The following is a 27,486-nucleotide window of genomic DNA, read 5'->3' as shown; positions in this document are numbered from 1 at the left end:
TATGGTTACCAGCGGGGAAGGGGGGGTAGGGATAAATTGGAAGATTGGGATTGACATATACACACTACTTTATATAAAATAGATAACTACTAAGGACCTACTGTATAGTACATGGAACTCTACTCACTACTCTGTAATGACTTATGGGAAAAGAATCTGAAAAAGAGTGTATATATGTCTATGTATAACTGATTCACTTCGCTGTACACCTGAAACTAACACAACATTGTAAATCAACCAAACTCCAATACAAATTAATTTTAATTAAAATGTTAAAAAAAAAAAAAGACCCTGGCAATCTAAAGCAGAAGCATGGTTTCTGCACGCTTTCCCCTTTTTAGTACCCATCCCCTCTAGACTTCCATCATTCCTTGGGTTCTGTATTCTAACAATAATTTTCTTTATCTACATATGATGATTTTTGTTTTTTTCTCTCAGCAACCAAGGGAGTCTTAACTAAGGCAACAAATCTCAAAAACAGAGAATTTTTTTAAAAGAGCTCATTATTTTATAAGTAGAACCCAATAATCAAGACAGACTCATTTCAGGCGTAGCAAAAAATTTCTTTTCTCCCCTTTTCCTCCAAGATAATATCTGGGTTTACGGGAGAGTATTTCTGAGCAGGGCTAGCTAGATGGGTCCCATGCTCAGAAGGCTCTCACACCTGGTTTACTGCTCTGCTGTCACCATCTTGAAATTCTTAATAATTTTACCTCTGAGCTTGTGTTTTACAAGTGAAGTCCGATGGGACAGTAAAGCGTACACACGGATGAGCAGGGCGGATGCATGCGACGTGCAGTTCTGCTTTCCCTTGCCACCGCTCTCCTGCACAGGGCCTGCGGCGCCCATGAACAGGCGCAGAATGCCAGCGGACCCGCAACATGTGGGAGACACCTAGTCTCACAGCTAGCACAAGGTAAGCACGCCACACCCGGAACCAAGCCGGCGGGGGTGCTGCCAGCCTCAAGAGGACACGTTATTCACCCCCACCAGAACTTCCTACAAACGCAGCAAGAAGGCACAAGGGTACTAAGAAACACAAACAACCAAGAGAGAACCCTACTACTTCCTTTCTTCCTGAGGTCACTTCCCTGTATTGGCCAATCTCTTAACCTGGAAGTGATGACATAGAAGAAAAGTGAATGAGTAACTCTAGCTGTTTTCCTTGCAGTCCGTGCACATTGGTCAGGTGGAGAATTGACCAATGTGGACTGGTCAACAGGCTGTGCAGAATCTTCTAGACCCCCTGATGACCAGGCTGAGGCTTATTTTAGCACTGGCTTTCTATGTGGGCACCTCCGTCGCCCAAACCTGCAACATGGCTCTGGTGGCATGGTGGCCAAATTGAGAACTTCTCAAGAACAGTGGTCCTCAGCCCTGGCTACACCTTAGATTCCCCTGGGCGCTGTGTCTTCCTAATGATAATATTGATGTCCAGGCTCCATCCTACACTCATCCAAAGGAGCAGAATTAAGACACTGCACTGGTGTACCACAGCTCCCAAGGCTACGTCTGCAGAAACAGGCAGGGCAATCATTGTCTACAAACCCCATCCCAACATACAAACGTGAGAAGTAGGGGATGAGCACACTGATTTTCTACCTCAACACCCCTCCTTCCCTCACTCCGCTGTGCCAGGGGGTGGGATGGGTTTTCCCCCTTTGCTTAGGCAGGGACTTGCCCTAAATCGTAACCTGAGTCCCCTTCATCCATAGGGAGCAGCCAGTCCAAACCAACAGTCCTCGCGCCATCACAGCATCTGACGTGGAGGCCCTAGGCAAAGAGGCTGCACCAAAGCTTTGGGCGTGAACAGTGCTGCCTCGTGTGAACAAACAGAGAAGGGAAGAGGCCCCCAAGTTTAAGACGCGAGAACTTCCATGTTTAACCGTTTGCTGCAGGACGAGCCTTTAAAGATCCTGGGGTGACGGTGCAGCTGGACAGGATCACTGCTGCCTTCACTTATCAATGTCTTTATGACAACGATCACTGTGAATGCCCCATGAGTGGACATCTGCTTTTGAACATCTGGCACTGGGGGGACAGTAGAGCAAAGCAGTCAAGGAATGAATCCTGGCTGAGCCAATGATCAAGCGTGCGATCTCGAGAAAGTTACTTTGTCTCTTTGTGCCCATTCAGCTATCGTCACCGTGTGAGCGCCACTGTCAGTCGCCCCACAGGGTTCTCAGGGACGCTGAACGTGCATTGGTGCGGTCAAGGCCCCTGAAGGAGACAAACAGCAAAGACCACGCAAGTGCGCGTTCAACAAGCAGCAGCGAATGCAAATTTGGCGTTGCTCCACGCCTTTGAGCACAGAAATAGAAACCAAATAAAAAGCACGCCGAGAGAGCCTCTGCGCTGCAGAAAGTATCACAGTCACCTGCCACTCTAACATAGAAGGTACCGAAAAAAAAAAAAAAAAGGCTAAAGTCAAATGTCAAGAAAAATGTGTAACTAACAGAAATGCCTCTGATTTCAACAATTATGCTTCAACATCTGATGAAAATGCACCTCAGGTGGGTGGCCCATACAAGTAGGGTCACTGAAATGAACTCTACGTGGTTATGAGATCCTTCTCACTCTATATTAAGCAAAAATGTTATTTTAGTTTCTTTGCTAACTGAAGGAAAATAACCTTTACACTCGTCTATGTTCACAGAATGCTGAAATGAAGCTAACTTGTATTTTAAATATTATCTTGTGAATGCTTCCGTACCCTAAAGAATCCAAATTTTTTCTATAATACAACTGGGAAAATGGGGTCATGTTGGTGATGAGCTGATTTTCTAAAATTTGGAGTATATGAAAAAAGTAAATTAAAAATAAAATTTGGAGTATACGTGCATGAAAAAACAGGAAAATTAAATTCCAGAATTACAAAGACCTTTTGGAGACCCCTGACCTTACAATTTTACTTTTACAGCTGTTTTTTAAGTGCAATGTGGCCATGCAGCTACTCCAAAGACTCTGTTAAGAAAAGTTTACTTTCTGAAAATGGCCCTTCAAAAGCATGCTAAGGGCTTCCCTGGTGGCGCAGTGGTTGAGAGTCCGCCTGCCGATGCTGGGGACATGGGTTCGTGCCCTGGTCTGGGAAGATCCCACATGCCACAGAGCGGCTGGGCCCGTGAGCCATGGCCGCTGAGCCTGCGCGTCCGGAGCCTGTGCTCCGCAACGGGAGAGGCCGCAGCAGTGAGAGGCCCGCATACCGCAAAAACAAACAAACAAACAAAAAAAACCATATTAAGAGTGCAGTCCTGCTCCCTCAAGGGGAGAGAGTGAATAAAATATGGGAAAGGAATTTGGCGCTTAAAATGACAGCTTAAATAGGGCTCTCTGGCGTCCATGTGGGAATTTAGAAATACAAAACTAATGTTAGGCTGGAGGTAGACTTCCCCAAGCAAGGAATCCTGTTGAAATGACTTTGAACTTGCCATCTCTTTTATTCACAGAGAATGAATTCTGTGTGTTCATTATTTTAAATATATCTGCCTACTGGGAAATAGCACAGTTCATCAGAACTTGGGATTTTCTTTTCCCCCAGGAAAAACTGAATCAGTCCATACGATTCAATAAGTACGGCTCCATAATACTACCACATTCTAACTCTTGCCGCTAGTTTTCTGAGAATTCAAGCCCTAAAAGAAGATTCTGAAATTACAGCTCTCTTTTCCATGTCAGCCTGGGTCCTTTCAAAATATCACTTTGACCTCCATTTCAGACTTCTAACCCATTTTACCCATTCATTTTGTAGCTCTGTGAATAGGGAATGTATCTGTGTATAGTTTGCTATAACACATCACTTTTGTCTTAGAAATTCTGTGAAGATGTTGTAAAGAATGATTTTGAAAGTTTATGTCAGTGGTATATTTATTATAGTTTTAAAATCAAATATGAAATACATTAGTGGACACTCACTAAACGGTAACTCCACTCTTTTCCCAAATGCTCAGAAGTAAGGGATGATGGGAGGACCTTTGAGATCACTTCCCACTCTATAAAGTGCTTTTGGTAGAAGGGCATTGTCATTATTGTCACAGCTGTTAAAAACAAACATTTATTTAGCATCTACTTCTCTGAACCTATGTGTAGGATAAGATCCTTGGTAGCACTCCAAGAACCACAGCTCCCTACATGGAAATTTATCACAGGGAAACATTTGCATCCATTTACACCAATTTGGTGAGCAACAGTCCCATACCATCTCTAATATCCAAAATAGCTTATATAATTCAAAAAAGGCAAACAAAACTATTGATTAATTCAATGGTGAACATTTATGCCAAGCAGCATGTACTGTTCATCTAAACATACCTAAAATCGCAACCAACTTTTCAATGCCCCAAACATCACAGTCGTGTTCTTATTTGTTTGGGGAAATACTCGCCAGATGAATACGTATCATGAAGTTTTATATATCGAAAAGACTAAATTTCCCTGTCTTATATAGAGACTACAGCTGCTTTTTTTTTTTTTTTTTTTTTTTTTTTTTGCAGTACGCGGGCCTCTCACTGTTGCGGCCTCTCCCGTTGCAGAGCACAGGCTCCGGACGCGCAGGCTCAGCGGCCATGGCTCACGGGCCCAGCCGCTCCACAGCACGTGGGATCTTCCCGGACCGGGGCACGAACCCGTGTCCCCTGCATCGGCAGGTGGACTCCCAACCACTGCGCCACCAGGGAAGCCCTATAGCTGCATTTTTGCCTGTTTAACTCAACCAATATCTATCAGGTACCGCAGTGGATGTGTTGGTTTAGGCTTGCCCAGCTGACTCCATCTGGACTTGGCAATGCTTCCCTTCATTCTGTCCATTGTCTGCAGTGCTCACTCCCCCGTTCATGGGCTCACATCACTGTATCACCATTTGCTGTTCACGCTGACTCTTCCAGGGACACGCATGTGACAAAAATAGAACCAGCAGGAGTCTTTTTCTAAGTTTGAGAGGTGGGTAGTGAAAGAACTTTTCCACTGATATGCTGAGAGTCTGTGAGGCTGCCAGCAGCCTCCAGGGATGTCCGGACTGCAGAATGAAACTAAGATGAGAAAAACAGGAAATGGCACAATGGTGGCCTTCCAGCACCCACTGCATGCTTGATCCAGCCATCTCTACAGTTAGTCCTACCTCTAAACCTCCCCATATTTGATATTTATCCACTTTGGCTGCGCTGGGTCTTAGCTGCGGCACTCGGGACCTTCGTTGCGGCATGTTTAGTTGCGGTATGTGCAGCATACGAACTCTTAGTTGTGGCATGCATGTGGGCTCTAGTTCCCCGACCAGGGATCGAACCCAGTCCCCCTGCATTGGGAGCATGGAGTCTTACCCACTAGACCACGAGGGAAGTCCCTAAACCTCCCGATATTTGAACTAGCACATTCTTTGTGCTTAAGCCACTTAGATATCTGAAACATATAAAGATTCCCAACTCATATAAACATTTAGCTACCTTCTAGATGCCGGCAAAAACCAAGAAGTAGAGACTTCCCTGGTGGCGCAGTGGTTAAAAATCCACCTGCCAATGCAGGGGACACGGGTTCGAGCCCTGGTCTGGGAAGATCCCACATGCCGCGGAGCAACTAAGCCCGTGCGCCACAACTACTGAGCCTGCTCTCTAGAGCCCGTGAGCCACAACTGCTGAGCCCGAGTGCCACAACTACTGAGCCCACGCTCCTAGAGCCCGTGCTCCGCCAGAAGAGAAGTCACCGCAATGAGAAGCCCGCGCACCACAACGAAGAGTAGCCCCCACTCGCCACAACTAGAGAAAGCCCGTGTGCAGCAACGAAGACCCAACGCAGCCGTAAACAAACAAACAAATAAATAAATAAAATCCAAGAAGTACAAGATGGTCCCTGCTCCAAATCAACTCTGAACACAGAAGGCGGAGGCAACCGCATTTCTAACCAAAATGAAAGGTGAAAAATACTACCGCAATGCCTCAGCATGGTAACAAAGAGAAGGGTGTGGTTAATATTGACAGAAGGTGTCTGAATTTCATCCAAAAGGACATACTGAGACAAAAGAGTTTTTTAGGCCCAGAAGAGAAAGTAGAACTTAATAGAGTAGAAAAATGTGAAAGTACATTCCAGTAAGAAAAAATAGTGAACTAAAAATGGACAGTTTATCCACTAAGATTTTTTTTTTAATTTTCTAATGCCTACTCCAGTCCTTATCATATATTAGACACTAAAGTTTATTTAAAGAGTGAACAAAGGCATGAATACAATTGATTAGATACATGATTTATCTGGAGTTAGGACCCTGGTCAATGACATGACCCCCTTCTATAACACTGCTCCTAATGGAAATTATGTTCTCTTTACAATAACCTACTTTATGACACAGCTTCCAGGAAAAGGAGTAATCAGAGTGACTTACTGCTGTAATTGATAAACGTAGAAAGGGTGGCTTGAGTTAATTGCTACACTTGCTTTTTTTTGTTTCTTTTCCAGATGCAAACAAGTTTCCTAAATGTTATAAATTTATACAGCACATTTATTAAACACTTTTACCACTTTTTAGTGAAATTACAAATGCCTAAATGTGAAGACCAATTACAAATTCTGACCAAAGGAAGGACTGGAGGAATAACAGGTTTCTGAGACCCGTCAAGGGCAAAGAGCACAATCCTGGGCACATAATAAGAACTTACTAGCTCATTAATTCACTTCTGAACCACTGTAGGGGAGGAAGGTCTGTCAGCACCGTTGTAAAAGTTATAGGAGACAATGGGTACAAAGGACTGGCATGGAATGGGCCCTCAACAGGTGTAATAATGATTAATAATAAGCTTCCAGCCTCCGGAGCCTGCTCCCGGAAGTGCTGGTGTTTGTAGCTGGCGTGATGGCTTCAAGGTTACTGCGCGGAGCTGGAGCACTGGCCGCGCAGGCCCTGAGGGCCCACGGTCCCAGTGGAGTCTCCGTGGCGTGCTCTATGGCGTCTGGAGGTGGTGTTCCTACTGATGATGAGCAGGCCACTGGGCTGGAGAGGGAGGTCATGCTGGCTGCACGCAAGGGACTGGACCCGTACAATATGCTCGCCCCAAAGGCAGCCTCAGGTACCAAGGAAGACCCTAATTTAGTCCCCTCCATCACCAATAAGCGGATAGTGGGCTGCATCTGTGAAGAAGACAACAGTGCTGTCATCTGGTTCTGGCTGCAAAAAGGCGAGGCCCAGCGATGCCCTAGCTGTGGAACCCATTACAAGCTGGTACCCCACCAGCTGGCCCACTGAGCCCCTGCACTAACTCACTCAAAATGTGATGTAAAGTTTCTTCTTTCCAGTAAAGACTAGCCATTACATTGGCTCCTCCTCCCATGAAAATAATAATAATAATAATAATAATAAGCTTCCAGCAAATAGGAGTCGATGCAGAAACAAAATACACCAGAATTCATTTTCTCCCTTTGAAATGAGGTGATTAGATAATTGGATGTTTTGGCAATTAGGCTGTTTCTTTGGACGACAGCATCAGTAATGATGAGATCCTGTACTCCAAATTAAAACAGAGTAGTATTTTGGTGAATTTGATGAAGCATACGGCACCAAAGCTGACATTCTGTTTATCACTCAGGGCTATCACTTGTCTGACACTGATATTATTTCCCCAATAATCCCCTCCACTGGAAGATAATTATCTGAACGGTAACGAGAAGGACTGTTCCCAACCATCTGTACAAACTGAGGACCGCAAGCAGCCAGGTCAAGGGCAGAGCTGTTGAGCGACAAAGAAAACAGGGCAGAGAGAATACACATTTTCTTTTATTGGGCTTTTAAAAATATTCAGGACTCTGTCAGGCATTTGGTATCCCACTCCCACCGTCACTTCACAACACCAGCACCTGGCTACCAAAGATCTAAAACCCCCTTTGCATAAAAGATATCTCTTAAGCATGAACATTTTGAAAGCTTCTCTGCTCTATCTCACACTTATGCAGAATATCCACTGCAAGTACTGTAATTAAGTAATTCTACTACAATAACAGAAACACTCAGAAAATCTTTCTACCTTGATCTCTCAGTTCAGTGTATATTATATTTGGAATCTTTCACATATTAAATTAAAACAAAGCTTATACATAAAGGTTACATTTTTTTAATGTTTTTTTCTAATAGAAATAGCTTGATATTTAGTTTCTATGCCATGTTAAGATGATCTATAGGGTACACTTTCAGATGTCTCCAATCCCAAGTAAATTACACTTCTTAAGGATGCCTAGTTTTGAATTGTTTTCAAATGTCACCAGTCTGGTTACATACATACATTTGCATATATATGTACATATATAACAGAAAATATATTACATATATAATTCTTACACTTTTTGAAAAAAGTATTCTTCCATTTAGAAAAGACTCACCCAAGGGACTTCCCTGGTGGTCCAGTGGTTATGACTCCATGCTCCCAACGCAGGGGGCAGAGGTTTGATCCCTGGTCTGGGAACTAAGATTCCTCATGCTGCACGGAGCGGCCAAAAAATAAAATGAAAAAATAAATAAATAAACATAATCACAAAAGTACCATCACAGCTCTATGCAAGAAAAGAGTCACCCAGTTTTACTTCAAGTAGTTGGTTCTTCTTGCGTATTTCTAACAGAGAGAAAACAGGTGCAGTGGAAAAGGCACTTACATTAGTGAGATCTGCTTAGCTTGCAAGATTTAGAAACTCGGTTCTAACTCACTTAAGAAAACAAAGAGCAAAGGGTGGGTGCGGTGTGGCAGTGAGCCAGGGATGGTCGCAGTTGCATCCCCAGGCTCAAGAAATGCCATCACACCTACTAGGCCAGCTTCTCTCCCTTTCTCAGCCCTGACTCCCTCTAAACTGCCTTTATTCCCGGCTGCCCCTCCACACGGTGGCCTTCACGATGCCTCCTTAGAGAAAGCAACAACCTGTGGGAAGGGATGGAGCCTCCTCTGTGGGTTCACGTGGGATGCTCTACTCCACGACCGCAGAACTGCCTTGCTCAGAATTCTACGGTGGTCTCAAAACAAGGGAATGCTTCAACATGGCACAGAGGGCGTGGTGACCCGAGGTATCACTTTGAGGGCCCTGTGGCAAAGGGCGCTGCTGTGTGTGCCAACAGTGTGGCCACAATCCTCTGAAATTAAAGGCTGTGCATCTAATCTTTAAAGTGCATCAAGTTCAGCATGCAGGGCTCTGGGAGGGGGTGACGGGGTGAGGAGTTCGTACACGGAGGGAGGGTACGGGTGTCGCGGGGAACGATGGCATGTGCCCCACAGAGCTGTTCACCTGTGCTAAGATGCCAAGGTTGGAAAATAAATGCCACAGCATGGACAGTAGACTGGAACACGAGATTACACTCAGACACTTTGCGATAAGGCTCAGTCCTTGGCGCAGAGGTGTGGCAAGCATCCCTTATCCCTCCCTTATCCCGTACCTTTCTCTCTTTAGGAGAATACATGATCAAATCTTGCAGGAGGAAGCTGGGGATGTGGAAAGCCTTGGGCACTTTGTTTCTGTGCCAGCTGCTCTACACCAGAATTCATTTTCTCCCTTTGAAATGAGGTGATTAGATAATTGGATGTTTTGGCAATTAGGCTGTTTCTTTGGACGACAGCATCAGTAATGATGAGATCCTGTACTCCAAATTAAAACAGAGTAGTATTTTGGTGAATTTGATGAAGCATACGGCACCAAAGCTGACATTCTGTTTATCACTCAGGGCTATCACTTGTCTGACACTGATATTATTTCCCCAATAATCCCCTCCACTGGAAGATAATTATCTGAACGGTAACGAGAAGGACTGTTCCCAACCATCTGTACAAACTGTGGACCGCAAGCAGCCAGGTCAAGGGCAGAGCTGTTGAGCGACAAAGAAAACAGGGCAGAGAGAATACACATTTTCTTTTATTGGGCTTTTAAAAATATTCAGGACTCTGTCAGGCATTTGGTATCCCACTCCCACCGTCACTTCACAACACCAGCACCTGGCTACCAAAGATCTAAAACCCCCTTTGCATAAAAGATATCTCTTAAGCATGAACATTTTGAAAGCTTCTCTGCTCTATCTCACACTTATGCAGAATATCCACTGCAAGTACTGTAATTAAGTAATTCTACTACAATAACAGAAACACTCAGAAAATCTTTCTACCTTGATCTCTCAGTTCAGTGTATATTATATTTGGAATCTTTCACATATTAAATTAAAACAAAGCTTATACATAAAGGTTACATTTTTTTAATGTTTTTTTCTAATAGAAATAGCTTGATATTTAGTTTCTATGCCATGTTAAGATGATCTATAGGGTACACTTTCAGATGTCTCCAATCCCAAGTAAATTACACTTCTTAAGGATGCCTAGTTTTGAATTGTTTTCAAATGTCACCAGTCTGGTTACATACATACATTTGCATATATATGTACATATATAACAGAAAATATATTACATATATAATTCTTACACTTTTTGAAAAAAGTATTCTTCCATTTAGAAAAGACTCACCCAAGGGACTTCCCTGGTTGTCCAGTGGTTATGACTCCATGCTCCCAACGCAGGGGGCAGAGGTTTGATCCCTGGTCTGGGAACTAAGATTCCTCATGCTGCACGGAGCGGCCAAAAAATAAAATGAAAAAATAAATAAATAAACATAATCACAAAAGTACCATCACAGCTCTATGCAAGAAAAGAGTCACCCAGTTTTACTTCAAGTAGTTGGTTCTTCTTGCGTATTTCTAACAGAGAGAAAACAGGTGCAGTGGAAAAGGCACTTACATTAGTGAGATCTGCTTAGCTTGCAAGATTTAGAAACTCGGTTCTAACTCACTTAAGAAAACAAAGAGCAAAGGGTGGGTGAGGTGTGGCAGTGAGCCAGGGATGGTCGCAGTTGCATCCCCAGGCTCAAGAAATGCCATCACACCTACTAGGCCAGCTTCTCTCCCTTTCTCAGCCCTGACTCCCTCTAAACTGCCTTTATTCCCGGCTGCCCCTCCACACGGTGGCCTTCACGATGCCTCCTTAGAGAAAGCAACAACCTGTGGGGAGGGATGGAGCCTCCTCTGTGGGTTCACGTGGGATGCTCTACTCCACGACCGCAGAACTGCCTTGCTCAGAATTCTACGGTGGTCTCAAAACAAGGGAATGCTTCAACATGGCACAGAGGGCGTGGTGACCCGAGGTATCACTTTGAGGGCCCTGTGGCAAAGGGCGCTGCTGTGTGTGCCAACAGTGTGGCCACAATCCTCTGAAATTAAAGGCTGTGCATCTAATCTTTAAAGTGCATCAAGTTCAGCATGCAGGGCTCTGGGAGGGGGTGACGGGGTGAGGAGTTCGTACACGGAGGGAGGGTACGGGTGTCGCGGGGAACGATGGCATGTGCCCCACAGAGCTGTTCACCTGTGCTAAGATGCCAAGGTTGGAAAATAAATGCCACAGCATGGACAGTAGACTGGAACACGAGATTACACTCAGACACTTTGCGATAAGGCTCAGTCCTTGGCGCAGAGGTGTGGCAAGCATCCCTTATCCCTCCCTTATCCCGTACCTTTCTCTCTTTAGGAGAATACATGATCAAATCTTGCAGGAGGAAGCTGGGGATGTGGAAAGCCTTGGGCACTTTGTTTCTGTGCCAGCTGCTCTTGTAGATACCTCCCAGAGATAAGGGTTTGCTGACCCCCAGCTCAGTGTGGACATGCACAGCACCTGTGTGTGGCTTTGTACGAGCACACGATCACGCCTCTGCAATTACACATCGACTGTCTCCCTACCCTCTAGGCTCTAGATGAGGAAGAAATGAATTCCTGTCAACTTTGTGTGCCCTGAACCAGCACTGTGTTTGTTAAACAATGGATACTTCAATGTTCGATAGATGGCTAGAAAATAAACCAGTTCAAAACTAAATTACGGGGTTTCCTAGTGGGGCAGTGGTTAAGAATCCACCTGCCAATGCAGGGGACACGGGTTCGAGCCCTGGTCCGGGAAGATCCCACATGCCGTGGGGCAACTAAACCTGTGAGACACAACTAACGAGCCCGCGAGACACAACTACTGAAGCCCGCACACCTAGAGCCCATGCTCCACAAGAGAAGCCACCGCAATGAAGCCTGTGTGCCGCAACGAAGACCCAATGAAGCCAAAGATAAATAAATAAAAATAAATTTATAAAAGAAAAAAAAAACTAAATTACTAAGGAAAATAGGCAAAAGATTTACTGAAAAATGTTCTGAAAAGGCAATTAAATTACTATAAATTCACATCACAAGAGTAATTTACTTAAATCCAACAACCACAACAAATATTATCATACACTATGTGCCAAGTGCCATGCATGGCGCTGAGATTATAAAGACAAATGTGAATGAATCTGATATTCTTCCTTACCTTTGGAAACGGAACCTTTTGATTAGTTCCATGTGGGTATGACATGGGGTAGAAGGGAGAAAGGAGGGGAGAGTTTAAAAAAAAAAAGAGTTTAAATTGTTAAGAATTTCTTTATGGAGCTTTGTGGACACTTTTCCTGTGACCTTTAAATTTGGCGGGATCTCACTCACCAGCAGGGGTGGTGATCACCGCTGATCTCATCTTTCCTTTAAACAAAGGATCCCAAAGCCGTGGTGTGCGTCCTGGCTGCCCCAGGGACAAATTTCTCACCTGTCTTCTGAATCAACCAGCTGGCAGTGCCCCAAAGCAGAAAATAGGTGGTCCTGCCACCACTGCAAATTCTGGCTCTGTGGACCTTGTCTCTCCTCAAATTTTCGATGCCACCACATCACTTTAAACCAGACCACTCCAGGAGTTAGACCGGGGCTTTGCAAACTTTAGTGTGCAGAGCAATGCCTGGGGATTCTGTTAAAATGCAGACTCTGCTTCAGGAGATCTGAGGCCTGGGATTCTTCCTTTCTAATAAGTTTCCTGGAGGATGCTCTCTTGGGAAGACCACACCCTACCACAGAGTTAGAAGGCAATGGAAGGATGCAAGAATGAACAGCTTGTCCATCTATATTTCCCGGATATACATACACTTGCCCTTCTCGTCACTAAATTCGAATGGTAGTAAAGAATTCAGAGTAATGCAGTTGTGCTATGCATAGGCATTAGGGTGTCTGCAGGATCAGCTGTCTCAGAAGTCTACTTACAAGAATAAACACGAGATCTCTTCCTTAGTCATGACATCCAGGGTTCTTGCTTACAGAAAGTGTTGTGGGCCAGAGCCCAGGTCACTAGCATCCCAAATGAGGGAGAAAGAAAAAAGTCCGAGGTAAAGGCCATCTGGGGAGCTCCCACCCACTCCCTCTCCTGCTTAAGGTAGAGACACTTGCGTTTTTCGGATTCTCTTCTGTACTTCAGTGAGAGTAAATCTGTCCTTAAACAAGGGGGCCTGGAGAACCTTCAACCAGAAACTCTGCAATTCTTTAAGGCTTGCTTGTTAGGATTAGACAGGGAAGACCTTGTTGAGGGAGAGAAGGAATTGTCAGTCCTTTGAATCCGGGCGGGAATGCAAGCCGAGTGGGCCGCCTTAGAAAGCTGCTTCTCAGATCTACCCAGAGCCAGTGGTGCTACCAGACGACACAGGCTGGTCTGCTGAAGTCCTGCTATGCAGCATGAACGTTACGATTTAGCACCAACTCGGATTTTACCATCCCATTTTGCATAGAAGTTACCTGGAAGCTCTGAGAGGTCATATAACCCACCCAAGGCCACACAGCTTAAGGCGGGCTAAGGATGTGAACGCTGCCCAAAGCCATAGTGCGGCCTTTCCAACAATGCTTAAGCAAATATCTGAGGTAGGCTTCCAAAAGCTGCGGGGCATTCAATCCCAAGGCAGCCCCCAGTCCCCGCCCTTACAGGGACAGCTGGACCGCCCCGAGGCTGAGGGGGAGGGAAACCACTTCCGGGGAACAGCCGCCAAGAAGGCCAAGCACTTCCGGTACACAGCAAATGAGGGTCGTTCAGGGTCAGCCGATTTGCAGGTGAGGGCCGGCCCCCAAGTGGCGCATAGGGACTAAAATGCATCCCGAGGTATCCGAAGACAGTATGACTCGAGAGGAGAAAGTCTTATCCCTTACCCGCCCTAGGGGACACCAAGGTCAAGCGGCCAAGCGCGCGCCGCCATGTTGAGTCCAGCGGTTTAAGTGGAGCAGGCGGAGCCTAGCGGACGCCCGCGTCGGCGCGATGACGTCACAGACCCACGCGGGTAGTCAGGCCTCAATCCCTTCTGCGGAAGCTTCCTGGGCGGGTGTGGTCCGGCCCTGATAGGCGGAGCCGGGTTGAGTGACGGCCCGGCCCCGCCTTCCGGATAAGGGACGGGGGGCTGCGGGGGCGGGGACGATGTTCTACACGGAAGTGCCTCAGACCTGCATTGGTAGGGCGGAGCGCGGGGCGGGCGGGGGGCAGGTTCCGGCCCCCCGGAGGTGGCTCCAGGGCGAGTGGGTCCGCGTAGGCAGGATCCCTGGGGGTGTTGCAGCAGCGACCCTCGTCCTGCTACCCCCAGACCACAGGATGGGGGGGACACTGCGCCTGCGCACGCTGGGTCGGCACCCTGGAGACCCATCCCCTTCTCCCCTCTCCAATCTGAAGAAATTAAACCCAAACCCGGGCTCGGCTGCAGCGATTGAGCCTCCTTTCGCACAGGGCCTGGCTCTGCGCATCAGAACGAGGGTTTTCGGTTCCTAAATTCCAGGCCGGGGCCAAGTGCCGAATCTGAAGGTCCCGCGACCCCGGAGAAACCCCTGAGGGCATCCAGGGGGGAGCAGTTTCCGGGGGGGGCACTGTTTTATACACGTGGTGAAATCGTAAGCCCTGAAGTTCCGTGAAATATAGTTTCATTGTTAGATTTGTTGCAAGTATCAGGTGATGCAGATGTCATTTCTTTGAGCCTCCAGTTGCCCTCGCCAGTCATGACCTCAGTTTGTTTTGAGAAACTTGGCTATGAAATACACTGCATTGTTGAATAATTGAGTATTGCATTATTGAATAATTGAGAGCATCAGGTTAAAAAACAAAACAAAACAACAGCAACAAAAAACGGATCTTCACGATGGAAACGGTGGGGAGCCAAGACATATGTTTTAAATTCATTCAAAATGTGTCTTTCATTTGAAGTTTGCTACCGTCTCTAATGATTTTACCAGTAGCCCACACCCCCAAAAGTATCAAAAGGTCAAGAAAAAAGGACCAAATGCCTTGCCAATGGGAATTTAACCATTTGGTTTTTGCCAAGTAATTAAAAAGTAGGTTGCATAGTCTATGTACTGGACAAATATAGACTGTTGTAATTTTTTTTTTAATTAATATGATTGTAGTGGGTCAAGGTGAGAGAGGGAAAAGTTTCCTTGAAAGATTTGGGTGTTTAATTAGACTTTAATTGAAAAGATTATGCTTAGAACAGATAATTCTGTATATAAAAGAAAGCCTTGGAATGATGACTAGCATAAGAGTACACAGCATGTGGAACAAACTATACCAACTTAACGGGCATTTTTGGGTTTTGTGTCACCAATTTCACAGCTAGAATGAAGCACATCAACTTGTCGTTTGCAGCCTGTGGGTTTCTGGGCATTTACCACCTGGGGGCAGCATCCGCACTTTGCAAACACGGCAAAAAGCTCCTGAAGCATGTCAAGGCCTTTGCCGGGGCTTCTGCGGGATCCTTGGTTGCTTCTGAACGAGCCCACGAGACACAACTACTGAAGACCGCACACCTAGAGCCCATGCTCCACAAGAGAAGCCACCGCAATGAAGCCTGTGTGCCGCAACGAAGACCCAATGAAGCCAAAGATAAATAAATAAAAATAAATTTATAAAAGAAAAAAAAAACTAAATTACTAAGGAAAATAGGCAAAAGATTTACTGAAAAATGTTCTGAAAAGGCAATTAAATTACTATAAATTCACATCACAAGAGTAATTTACTTAAATCCAACAACCACAACAAATATTATCATACACTATGTGCCAAGTGCCATGCATGGCGCTGAGATTATAAAGACAAATGTGAATGAATCTGATATTCTTCCTTACCTTTGGAAACGGAACCTTTTGATTAGTTCCATGTGGGTATGACATGGGGTAGAAGGGAGAAAGGAGGGGAGAGTTTAAAAAAAAAAAGAGTTTAAATTGTTAAGAATTTCTTTATGGAGCTTTGTGGACACTTTTCCTGTGACCTTTAAATTTGGCGGGATCTCACTCACCAGCAGGGGTGGTGATCACCGCTGATCTCATCTTTCCTTTAAACAAAGGATCCCAAAGCCGTGGTGTGCGTCCTGGCTGCCCCAGGGACAAATTTCTCACCTGTCTTCTGAATCAACCAGCTGGCAGTGCCCCAAAGCAGAAAATAGGTGGTCCTGCCACCACTGCAAATTCTGGCTCTGTGGACCTTGTCTCTCCTCAAATTTTCGATGCCACCACATCACTTTAAACCAGACCACTCCAGGAGTTAGACCGGGGCTTTGCAAACTTTAGTGTGCAGAGCAATGCCTGGGGATTCTGTTAAAATGCAGACTCTGCTTCAGGAGATCTGAGGCCTGGGATTCTTCCTTTCTAATAAGTTTCCTGGAGGATGCTCTCTTGGGAAGACCACACCCTACCACAGAGTTAGAAGGCAATGGAAGGATGCAAGAATGAACAGCTTGTCCATCTATATTTCCCGGATATACATACACTTGCCCTTCTCGTCACTAAATTCGAATGGTAGTAAAGAATTCAGAGTAATGCAGTTGTGCTATGCATAGGCATTAGGGTGTCTGCAGGATCAGCTGTCTCAGAAGTCTACTTACAAGAATAAACACGAGATCTCTTCCTTAGTCATGACATCCAGGGTTCTTGCTTACAGAAAGTGTTGTGGGCCAGAGCCCAGGTCACTAGCATCCCAAATGAGGGAGAAAGAAAAAAGTCCGAGGTAAAGGCCATCTGGGGAGCTCCCACCCACTCCCTCTCCTGCTTAAGGTAGAGACACTTGCGTTTTTCGGATTCTCTTCTGTACTTCAGTGAGAGTAAATCTGTCCTTAAACAAGGGGGCCTGGAGAACCTTCAACCAGAAACTCTGCAATTCTTTAAGGCTTGCTTGTTAGGATTAGACAGGGAAGACCTTGTTGAGGGAGAGAAGGAATTGTCAGTCCTTTGAATCCGGGCGGGAATGCAAGCCGAGTGGGCCGCCTTAGAAAGCTGCTTCTCAGATCTACCCAGAGCCAGTGGTGCTACCAGACGACACAGGCTGGTCTGCTGAAGTCCTGCTATGCAGCATGAACGTTACGATTTAGCACCAACTCGGATTTTACCATCCCATTTTGCATAGAAGTTACCTGGAAGCTCTGAGAGGTCATATAACCCACCCAAGGCCACACAGCTTAAGGCGGGCTAAGGATGTGAACGCTGCCCAAAGCCATAGTGCGGCCTTTCCAACAATGCTTAAGCAAATATCTGAGGTAGGCTTCCAAAAGCTGCGGGGCATTCAATCCCAAGGCAGCCCCCAGTCCCCGCCCTTACAGGGACAGCTGGACCGCCCCGAGGCTGAGGGGGAGGGAAACCACTTCCGGGGAACAGCCGCCAAGAAGGCCAAGCACTTCCGGTACACAGCAAATGAGGGTCGTTCAGGGTCAGCCGATTTGCAGGTGAGGGCCGGCCCCCAAGTGGCGCATAGGGACTAAAATGCATCCCGAGGTATCCGAAGACAGTATGACTCGAGAGGAGAAAGTCTTATCCCTTACCCGCCCTAGGGGACACCAAGGTCAAGCGGCCAAGCGCGCGCCGCCATGTTGAGTCCAGCGGTTTAAGTGGAGCAGGCGGAGCCTAGCGGACGCCCGCGTCGGCGCGATGACGTCACAGACCCACGCGGGTAGTCAGGCCTCAATCCCTTCTGCGGAAGCTTCCTGGGCGGGTGTGGTCCGGCCCTGATAGGCGGAGCCGGGTTGAGTGACGGCCCGGCCCCGCCTTCCGGATAAGGGACGGGGGGCTGCGGGGGCGGGGACGATGTTCTACACGGAAGTGCCTCAGACCTGCATTGGTAGGGCGGAGCGCGGGGCGGGCGGGGGGCAGGTTCCGGCCCCCCGGAGGTGGCTCCAGGGCGAGTGGGTCCGCGTAGGCAGGATCCCTGGGGGTGTTGCAGCAGCGACCCTCGTCCTGCTACCCCCAAACCACAGGATGGGGGGGACACTGCGCCTGCGCACGCTGGGTCGGCACCCCTGGAGACCCATCCCCTTCTCCCCTCTCCAATCTGAAGAAATTAAACCCAAACCCGGGCTCGGCTGCAGCGATTGAGCCTCCTTTCGCACAGGGCCTGGCTCTGCGCATCAGAACGAGGGTTTTCGGTTCCTAAATTCCAGGCCGGGGCCAAGTGCCGAATCTGAAGGTCCCGCGACCCCGGAGAAACCCCTGAGGGCATCCAGGGGGGAGCAGTTTCCGGGGGGGGCACTGTTTTATACACGTGGTGAAATCGTAAGCCCTGAAGTTCCGTGAAATATAGTTTCATTGTTAGATTTGTTGCAAGTATCAGGTGATGCAGATGTCATTTCTTTGAGCCTCCAGTTGCCCTCGCCAGTCATGACCTCAGTTTGTTTTGAGAAACTTGGCTATGAAATACACTGCATTGTTGAATAATTGAGTATTGCATTATTGAATAATTGAGAGCATCAGGTTAAAAAACAAAACAAAACAACAGCAACAAAAAACGGATCTTCACGATGGAAACGGTGGGGAGCCAAGACATATGTTTTAAATTCATTCAAAATGTGTCTTTCATTTGAAGTTTGCTACCGTCTCTAATGATTTTACCAGTAGCCCACACCCCCAAAAGTATCAAAAGGTCAAGAAAAAAGGACCAAATGCCTTGCCAATGGGAATTTAACCATTTGGTTTTTGCCAAGTAATTAAAAAGTAGGTTGCATAGTCTATGTACTGGACAAATATAGACTGTTGTAATTTTTTTTTTAATTAATATGATTGTAGTGGGTCAAGGTGAGAGAGGGAAAAGTTTCCTTGAAAGATTTGGGTGTTTAATTAGACTTTAATTGAAAAGATTATGCTTAGAACAGATAATTCTGTATATAAAAGAAAGCCTTGGAATGATGACTAGCATAAGAGTACACAGCATGTGGAACAAACTATACCAACTTAACGGGCATTTTTGGGTTTTGTGTCACCAATTTCACAGCTAGAATGAAGCACATCAACTTGTCGTTTGCAGCCTGTGGGTTTCTGGGCATTTACCACCTGGGGGCAGCATCCGCACTTTGCAAACACGGCAAAAAGCTCCTGAAGCATGTCAAGGCCTTTGCCGGGGCTTCTGCGGGATCCTTGGTTGCTTCTGTCCTGCTAACAGCGCCACAAAAAATAGAGGTAATTAAGTAGTAACTAGGCTGTGTTTCTCATCCGGAAATTACGCCCAAACAACGAAGATGATTGTTGACTGTATACTAAGTTAACTGCAGAGAAATAATCCTTTGCCTGGGAAACAGAAAAGGTTGACTTCTTTTAAAATTTAATCATTCGGGATCTCTGCTCTCCATTTGGAAAAGATTATTTTGGGTGACAACAAGACAAGGAAATAAAATGCCTTCTTTTACTCTTTAGTGTTTATTTAGTCTTCAGATTCCAGCTTTGTTTCTTTCAAGCAAAGGATATTTCTCCACTAACTGATCATGAGAAGAGCACAGAGCCTGTTCTCAAGGCCTTGAACATGTGGCTGATAAGCCTTTGCTTGCTCCTATTTACAGACAGGCATATAAACTAAAATGTTGGCCTGTAATCTCTTTTTTTAAAAAAAATTTTTATTTATTTCTGGCTGCGTTGGGTCTTCGTTGCTGCACGCGGGCTTTCTGAAAAGGCAATTAAATTACTATAAATTCACATCACAAGAGTAATTTACTTAAATCCAACAACCACAACAAATATTATCATACACTATGTGCCAAGTGCCATGCATGGCGCTGAGATTATAAAGACAAATGTGAATGAATCTGATATTCTTCCTTACCTTTGGAAACGGAACCTTTTGATTAGTTCCATGTGGGTATGACATGGGGTAGAAGGGAGAAAGGAGGGGAGAGTTTAAAAAAAAAAACTACTCTTTGTTGCGGTGCAAGGGCTTCTCATTGTTGTGGCTTCTCTTGTTGTGGAGCACGGGCTCTAGGATTTCTTTATGGAGCTTTGTGGACACTTTTCCTGTGACCTTTAAATTTGGCGGGATCTCACTCACCAGCAGGGGTGGTGATCACCGCTGATCTCATCTTTCCTTTAAACAAAGGATCCCAAAGCTGTGGTATGCGTCCTGGCTGCCCCAGCGACAAATTTCTCACCTGTCTTCTGAATCAACCAGCTGGCAGTGCCCCAAAGCAGAAAATAGGTGGTCCTGCCACCACTGCAAATTCTGGCTCTGTGGACCTTGTCTCTCCTCAAATTTTCGATGCCACCACATCACTTTAGCTAAGATGCCAAGGTTGGAAAATAAATGCCACCGCATGGACAGTAGACTGGAACACGAGATTACACTCAGACACTTTGCGATGAGGCTCAGTCCTTGGCGCAGAGGTGTGGCAAGCATCCCTTATCCCTCCCTTATCCCGTACCTATCTCTCTTTAGGAGAATACATGATCAAATCTTGCAGGAGGAAGCTGGGGATGTGGAAAGCCTTGGGCACTTTGTTTCTGTGCCAGCTGCTCTTGTAGATACCTCCCAGACATAAGGGTTTGCTGACCCCCAGCTCAGTGTGGACATGCACAGCACCTGTGTGTGGCTTTGTACGAGCACACGATCACGCCTATTCCCGGCTGCCCCTCCACACGGTGGCCTTCACGATGACTCCTTAGAGAAAGCAACAACCTGTGGGAAAGGATGGAGCCTCCTCTGTGGGTTCACGTGGGATGCTCTACTCCACGACCGCAGAACTGCCTTGCTCAGAATTCTACGGTGGTCTCAAAACAAGGGAATGCTTCAACATGGCACAGAGGGCGTGGTGACCCGAGGTATCACTTTGAGGGCCCTGTGGCAAAGGGCGCTGCTGTGTGTGCCAACAGTGTGGCCACAATCCTCTGAAATTAAAGGCTGTGCATCTAATCTTTAAAGTGCATCAAGTTCAGCATGCAGGGCTCTGGGAGGGGGTGACGGGGTGAGGAGTTCGTACACGGAGGGAGGGTACGGGTGTCGCGGGGAACGATGGCATGTGCCCCACAGAGCTGTTCACCTGTGCTAAGATGCCAAGGTTGGAAAATAAATGCCACAGCATGGACAGTAGACTGGAACACGAGATTACACTCAGACACTTTGCGATGAGGCTCAGTCCTTGGCGCAGAGGTGTGGCAAGCATCCCTTATCCCTCCCTTATCCCGTACCTTTCTCTCTTTAGGAGAATACATGATCAAATCTTGCAGGAGGAAGCTGGGGATGTGGAAAGCCTTGGGCACTTTGTTTCTGTGCCAGCTGCTCTTGTAGATACCTCCCAGAGATAAGGGTTTGCTGACCCCCAGCTCAGTGTGGACATGCACAGCACCTGTGTGTGGCTTTGTACGAGCACACGATCACGCCTCTGCAATTACACATCGACTGTCTCCCTACCCTCTAGGCTCTAGATGAGGAAGAAATGAATTCCTGTCAACTTTGTGTGCCCTGAACCAGCACTGTGTTTGTTAAACAATGGATACTTCAATGTTCGATAGATGGCTAGAAAATAAACCAGTTCAAAACTAAATTACGGGGTTTCCTAGTGGGGCAGTGGTTAAGAATCCACCTGCCAATGCAGGGGACACGGGTTCGAGCCCTGGTCCGGGAAGATCCCACATGCCGTGGGGCAACTAAACCTGTGAGACACAACTAACGAGCCCGCGAGACACAACTACTGAAGCCCGCACACCTAGAGCCCATGCTCCACAAGAGAAGCCACCGCAATGAAGCCTGTGTGCCGCAACGAAGACCCAATGAAGCCAAAGATAAATAAATAAAAATAAATTTATAAAAGAAAAAAAAAACTAAATTACTAAGGAAAATAGGCAAAAGATTTACTGAAAAATGTTCTGAAAAGGCAATTAAATTACTATAAATTCACATCACAAGAGTAATTTACTTAAATCCAACAACCACAACAAATATTATCATACACTATGTGCCAAGTGCCATGCATGGCGCTGAGATTATAAAGACAAATGTGAATGAATCTGATATTCTTCCTTACCTTTGGAAACGGAACCTTTTGATTAGTTCCATGTGGGTATGACATGGGGTAGAAGGGAGAAAGGAGGGGAGAGTTTAAAAAAAAAAAGAGTTTAAATTGTTAAGAATTTCTTTATGGAGCTTTGTGGACACTTTTCCTGTGACCTTTAAATTTGGCGGGATCTCACTCACCAGCAGGGGTGGTGATCACCGCTGATCTCATCTTTCCTTTAAACAAAGGATCCCAAAGCCGTGGTGTGCGTCCTGGCTGCCCCAGGGACAAATTTCTCACCTGTCTTCTGAATCAACCAGCTGGCAGTGCCCCAAAGCAGAAAATAGGTGGTCCTGCCACCACTGCAAATTCTGGCTCTGTGGACCTTGTCTCTCCTCAAATTTTCGATGCCACCACATCACTTTAAACCAGACCACTCCAGGAGTTAGACCGGGGCTTTGCAAACTTTAGTGTGCAGAGCAATGCCTGGGGATTCTGTTAAAATGCAGACTCTGCTTCAGGAGATCTGAGGCCTGGGATTCTTCCTTTCTAATAAGTTTCCTGGAGGATGCTCTCTTGGGAAGACCACACCCTACCACAGAGTTAGAAGGCAATGGAAGGATGCAAGAATGAACAGCTTGTCCATCTATATTTCCCGGATATACATACACTTGCCCTTCTCGTCACTAAATTCGAATGGTAGTAAAGAATTCAGAGTAATGCAGTTGTGCTATGCATAGGCATTAGGGTGTCTGCAGGATCAGCTGTCTCAGAAGTCTACTTACAAGAATAAACACGAGATCTCTTCCTTAGTCATGACATCCAGGGTTCTTGCTTACAGAAAGTGTTGTGGGCCAGAGCCCAGGTCACTAGCATCCCAAATGAGGGAGAAAGAAAAAAGTCCGAGGTAAAGGCCATCTGGGGAGCTCCCACCCACTCCCTCTCCTGCTTAAGGTAGAGACACTTGCGTTTTTCGGATTCTCTTCTGTACTTCAGTGAGAGTAAATCTGTCCTTAAACAAGGGGGCCTGGAGAACCTTCAACCAGAAACTCTGCAATTCTTTAAGGCTTGCTTGTTAGGATTAGACAGGGAAGACCTTGTTGAGGGAGAGAAGGAATTGTCAGTCCTTTGAATCCGGGCGGGAATGCAAGCCGAGTGGGCCGCCTTAGAAAGCTGCTTCTCAGATCTACCCAGAGCCAGTGGTGCTACCAGACGACACAGGCTGGTCTGCTGAAGTCCTGCTATGCAGCATGAACGTTACGATTTAGCACCAACTCGGATTTTACCATCCCATTTTGCATAGAAGTTACCTGGAAGCTCTGAGAGGTCATATAACCCACCCAAGGCCACACAGCTTAAGGCGGGCTAAGGATGTGAACGCTGCCCAAAGCCATAGTGCGGCCTTTCCAACAATGCTTAAGCAAATATCTGAGGTAGGCTTCCAAAAGCTGCGGGGCATTCAATCCCAAGGCAGCCCCCAGTCCCCGCCCTTACAGGGACAGCTGGACCGCCCCGAGGCTGAGGGGGAGGGAAACCACTTCCGGGGAACAGCCGCCAAGAAGGCCAAGCACTTCCGGTACACAGCAAATGAGGGTCGTTCAGGGTCAGCCGATTTGCAGGTGAGGGCCGGCCCCCAAGTGGCGCATAGGGACTAAAATGCATCCCGAGGTATCCGAAGACAGTATGACTCGAGAGGAGAAAGTCTTATCCCTTACCCGCCCTAGGGGACACCAAGGTCAAGCGGCCAAGCGCGCGCCGCCATGTTGAGTCCAGCGGTTTAAGTGGAGCAGGCGGAGCCTAGCGGACGCCCGCGTCGGCGCGATGACGTCACAGACCCACGCGGGTAGTCAGGCCTCAATCCCTTCTGCGGAAGCTTCCTGGGCGGGTGTGGTCCGGCCCTGATAGGCGGAGCCGGGTTGAGTGACGGCCCGGCCCCGCCTTCCGGATAAGGGACGGGGGGCTGCGGGGGCGGGGACGATGTTCTACACGGAAGTGCCTCAGACCTGCATTGGTAGGGCGGAGCGCGGGGCGGGCGGGGGGCAGGTTCCGGCCCCCCGGAGGTGGCTCCAGGGCGAGTGGGTCCGCGTAGGCAGGATCCCTGGGGGTGTTGCAGCAGCGACCCTCGTCCTGCTACCCCCAGACCACAGGATGGGGGGGACACTGCGCCTGCGCACGCTGGGTCGGCACCCTGGAGACCCATCCCCTTCTCCCCTCTCCAATCTGAAGAAATTAAACCCAAACCCGGGCTCGGCTGCAGCGATTGAGCCTCCTTTCGCACAGGGCCTGGCTCTGCGCATCAGAACGAGGGTTTTCGGTTCCTAAATTCCAGGCCGGGGCCAAGTGCCGAACCTGAAGGTCCCGCGACCCCGGAGAAACCCCTGAGGGCATCCAGGGGGGAGCAGTTTCCGGGGGGGCACTGTTTTATACACGTGGTGAAATCGTAAGCCCTGAAGTTCCGTGAAATATAGTTTCATTGTTAGATTTGTTGCAAGTATCAGGTGATGCAGATGTCATTTCTTTGAGCCTCCAGTTGCCCTCGCCAGTCATGACCTCAGTTTGTTTTGAGAAACTTGGCTATGAAATACACTGCATTGTTGAATAATTGAGTATTGCATTATTGAATAATTGAGAGCATCAGGTTAAAAAACAAAACAAAACAACAGCAACAAAAAACGGATCTTCACGATGGAAACGGTGGGGAGCCAAGACATATGTTTTAAATTCATTCAAAATGTGTCTTTCATTTGAAGTTTGCTACCGTCTCTAATGATTTTACCAGTAGCCCACACCCCCAAAAGTATCAAAAGGTCAAGAAAAAAGGACCAAATGCCTTGCCAATGGGAATTTAACCATTTGGTTTTTGCCAAGTAATTAAAAAGTAGGTTGCATAGTCTATGTACTGGACAAATATAGACTGTTGTAATTTTTTTTTTAATTAATATGATTGTAGTGGGTCAAGGTGAGAGAGGGAAAAGTTTCCTTGAAAGATTTGGGTGTTTAATTAGACTTTAATTGAAAAGATTATGCTTAGAACAGATAATTCTGTATATAAAAGAAAGCCTTGGAATGATGACTAGCATAAGAGTACACAGCATGTGGAACAAACTATACCAACTTAACGGGCATTTTTGGGTTTTGTGTCACCAATTTCACAGCTAGAATGAAGCACATCAACTTGTCGTTTGCAGCCTGTGGGTTTCTGGGCATTTACCACCTGGGGGCAGCATCCGCACTTTGCAAACACGGCAAAAAGCTCCTGAAGCATGTCAAGGCCTTTGCCGGGGCTTCTGCGGGATCCTTGGTTGCTTCTGTCCTGCTAACAGCGCCACAAAAAATAGAGGTAATTAAGTAGTAACTAGGCTGTGTTTCTCATCCGGAAATTACGCCCAAACAACGAAGATGATTGTTGACTGTATACTAAGTTAACTGCAGAGAAATAATCCTTTGCCTGGGAAACAGAAAAGGTTGACTTCTTTTAAAATTTAATCATTCGGGATCTCTGCTCTCCATTTGGAAAAGATTATTTTGGGTGACAACAAGACAAGGAAATAAAATGCCTTCTTTTACTCTTTAGTGTTTATTTAGTCTTCAGATTCCAGCTTTGTTTCTTTCAAGCAAAGGATATTTCTCCACTAACTGATCATGAGAAGAGCACAGAGCCTGTTCTCAAGGCCTTGAACATGTGGCTGATAAGCCTTTGCTTGCTCCTATTTACAGACAGGCATATAAACTAAAATGTTGGCCTGTAATCTCTTTTTTTAAAAAAAATTTTTATTTATTTCTGGCTGCGTTGGGTCTTCGTTGCTGCACGCGGGCTTTCTCTAGTTGTGGCGAGCAGGGACTACTCTTTGTTGCGGTGCAAGGGCTTCTCATTGTTGTGGCTTCTCTTGTTGTGGAGCACGGGCTCTAGGCACGCCAGCTTCAGTAGTTGCAGCACGCGGGCTCAGTAGTTGTGGCGCATGGGCTTAGTTGCTCCGCAGCATGTGGGATCCTCCCAGACCAGGGATCGAACCTGTGTCCCCTGCATTGGCAAGTGGATTCTCAACCACTGTGCCACCGGGGAAGTCCCTGCAATCTCTTTTAAGAGGAATGATATTGGAATTTAATTTGTTTTTCATTCCAACAGTAAGAAGAAGCCCTGAATTGTAAGCACTTTATCTAGAAGTAATAAAAATAAGCATTAAGTATTTCATTTAATGTAATCTATGTTTTTAAAGTCTGTTTTCTGCTTCTAGACAGCCATCATGCATTCTGACTGTGAGACCTGGCTTCTGCAGGTGGAGAATATTCTGTTTGTTACTTACATTCTCTAGCAGCTTGGAATAGTAATCAAATAATGATGAACATTTCCGTGCCCAAGGATGAATTTGTCACATTGAAATGTTGAAATCCACAACATTTTAAACATCAGAAATCTTGTTTTCAAATCTCTGATGAGCTGCTTATGGAAGAGAAACTGGACTTTAGACCAGTTATTCAGAAACCCACTGCTCTTTTTCTTTTTTATATACTAGAAAAGTGATGGAAAATTTTAGAGATTGTACAGGATGAGAACCTGAAGTCAGGGAAAGTATACATGAAGTGTGCAAACTCCCCCCAAAGTAGCAGACTCATGTGCTGTGAATTGCAAGCTAGTCCTTCCCAGCTCTTTATTTCCTTTCTGAAGCAGGGGGCTACTAAGGGGTTGTTTACTCCTGTTCAGTGCAGTCTTTCCTTTAGGTGGGAGCAAATCCCGAACTTTGGATTTGGGTAGATTTGGTTTCGAATCCTCAGCAGATTTCGAAATATATTAAGTGTGATTTAGAATTAGACTGATTTGGAAATACTGTGATCATATATCCCCTTCATTGAAATTCTGTGATGTTCAGACATTGAGTCCTTTACCTGAATTTGAGACTTTTGATATCAGTCCGATTACCTGTTCTTATTTACATTTTCGATAAATTGGAGATCCAGTCGTATTGTCTCATTGTGTTGGTCAGACCTTAGGGGTAACTCTTTATCGGCCGCTCACGTTGGCAGGTGGAAAATGATTCTCTGGATTCACCTAGGGCATCCTTGTTTTCTCCTTTCTCAAAATCAGTTTTCAGGCATTTGCCTTGAGGTTATTTTACTTCTTTTCTCTTGAGCATTTGAAATCTACCCCTTGAAGGATGGCTTTGAGCTTTCTTAGGAAACTGTTTTCTACCTACTCAAGTCCCTGTTAGCTCAGTTCTCCCTGTTGGTATATAAGTTCTTCGAGCTTCGTGGTGTTGTGACAGAGATGTGAGTAATGAATCCAGTTGCGAGCTGGTGCATGTATAATTAAGAGCAGCACCTGACGCTGGTGTATTTTAGGTGGCAGGCAGATTTAGACTCTGATATGTTAAGAGCTCAGCGCAGCCAGCCTTTCCTCAGCCCTCAGAA

General features: G+C 46.3%; 1 protein-coding gene and 1 long non-coding RNA gene across 5 annotated transcripts in view; one reads left to right on the top strand and one right to left on the bottom strand.

Moving 5' to 3' along the window:
* LOC114486644 (uncharacterized) overlaps positions 1–14,008 on the bottom strand; it is a 369,699-nt gene extending 355,691 nt beyond the window's left edge. For all 4 annotated transcript variants that reach the window (XR_008617973.1, XR_008617972.1, XR_008617974.1 and 1 more), the window contains exons 1-2: positions 13,088–14,008; positions 10,458–10,555 (exon numbers count right to left, since the gene is read on the bottom strand). This is a non-coding gene — a long non-coding RNA (uncharacterized lncRNA). The remainder of the gene's footprint in view (positions 1–10,457; positions 10,556–13,087) is intronic.
* LOC102985671 (cytochrome c oxidase subunit 5B, mitochondrial-like) lies at positions 6,784–7,298 on the top strand. Its single transcript, XM_055086309.1, has one exon. It carries the CDS (start codon positions 6,830–6,832, stop codon positions 7,217–7,219), a length of 390 nt encoding a protein of 129 aa, XP_054942284.1. The 5' UTR covers positions 6,784–6,829; the 3' UTR covers positions 7,220–7,298.
* Positions 14,009–27,486: the final 13,478 nt, after the last annotated feature.

Source organism: Physeter macrocephalus, chromosome 7 (genome assembly GCF_002837175.3).
Source record: "Physeter macrocephalus isolate SW-GA chromosome 7, ASM283717v5, whole genome shotgun sequence".
In the NCBI taxonomy this organism is placed as follows: Eukaryota; Metazoa; Chordata; class Mammalia; order Artiodactyla; family Physeteridae; genus Physeter; species Physeter macrocephalus.
Note: the sequence above shows the minus strand (reverse complement) of the source record. Positions and strands in the feature narration are given on the sequence as shown.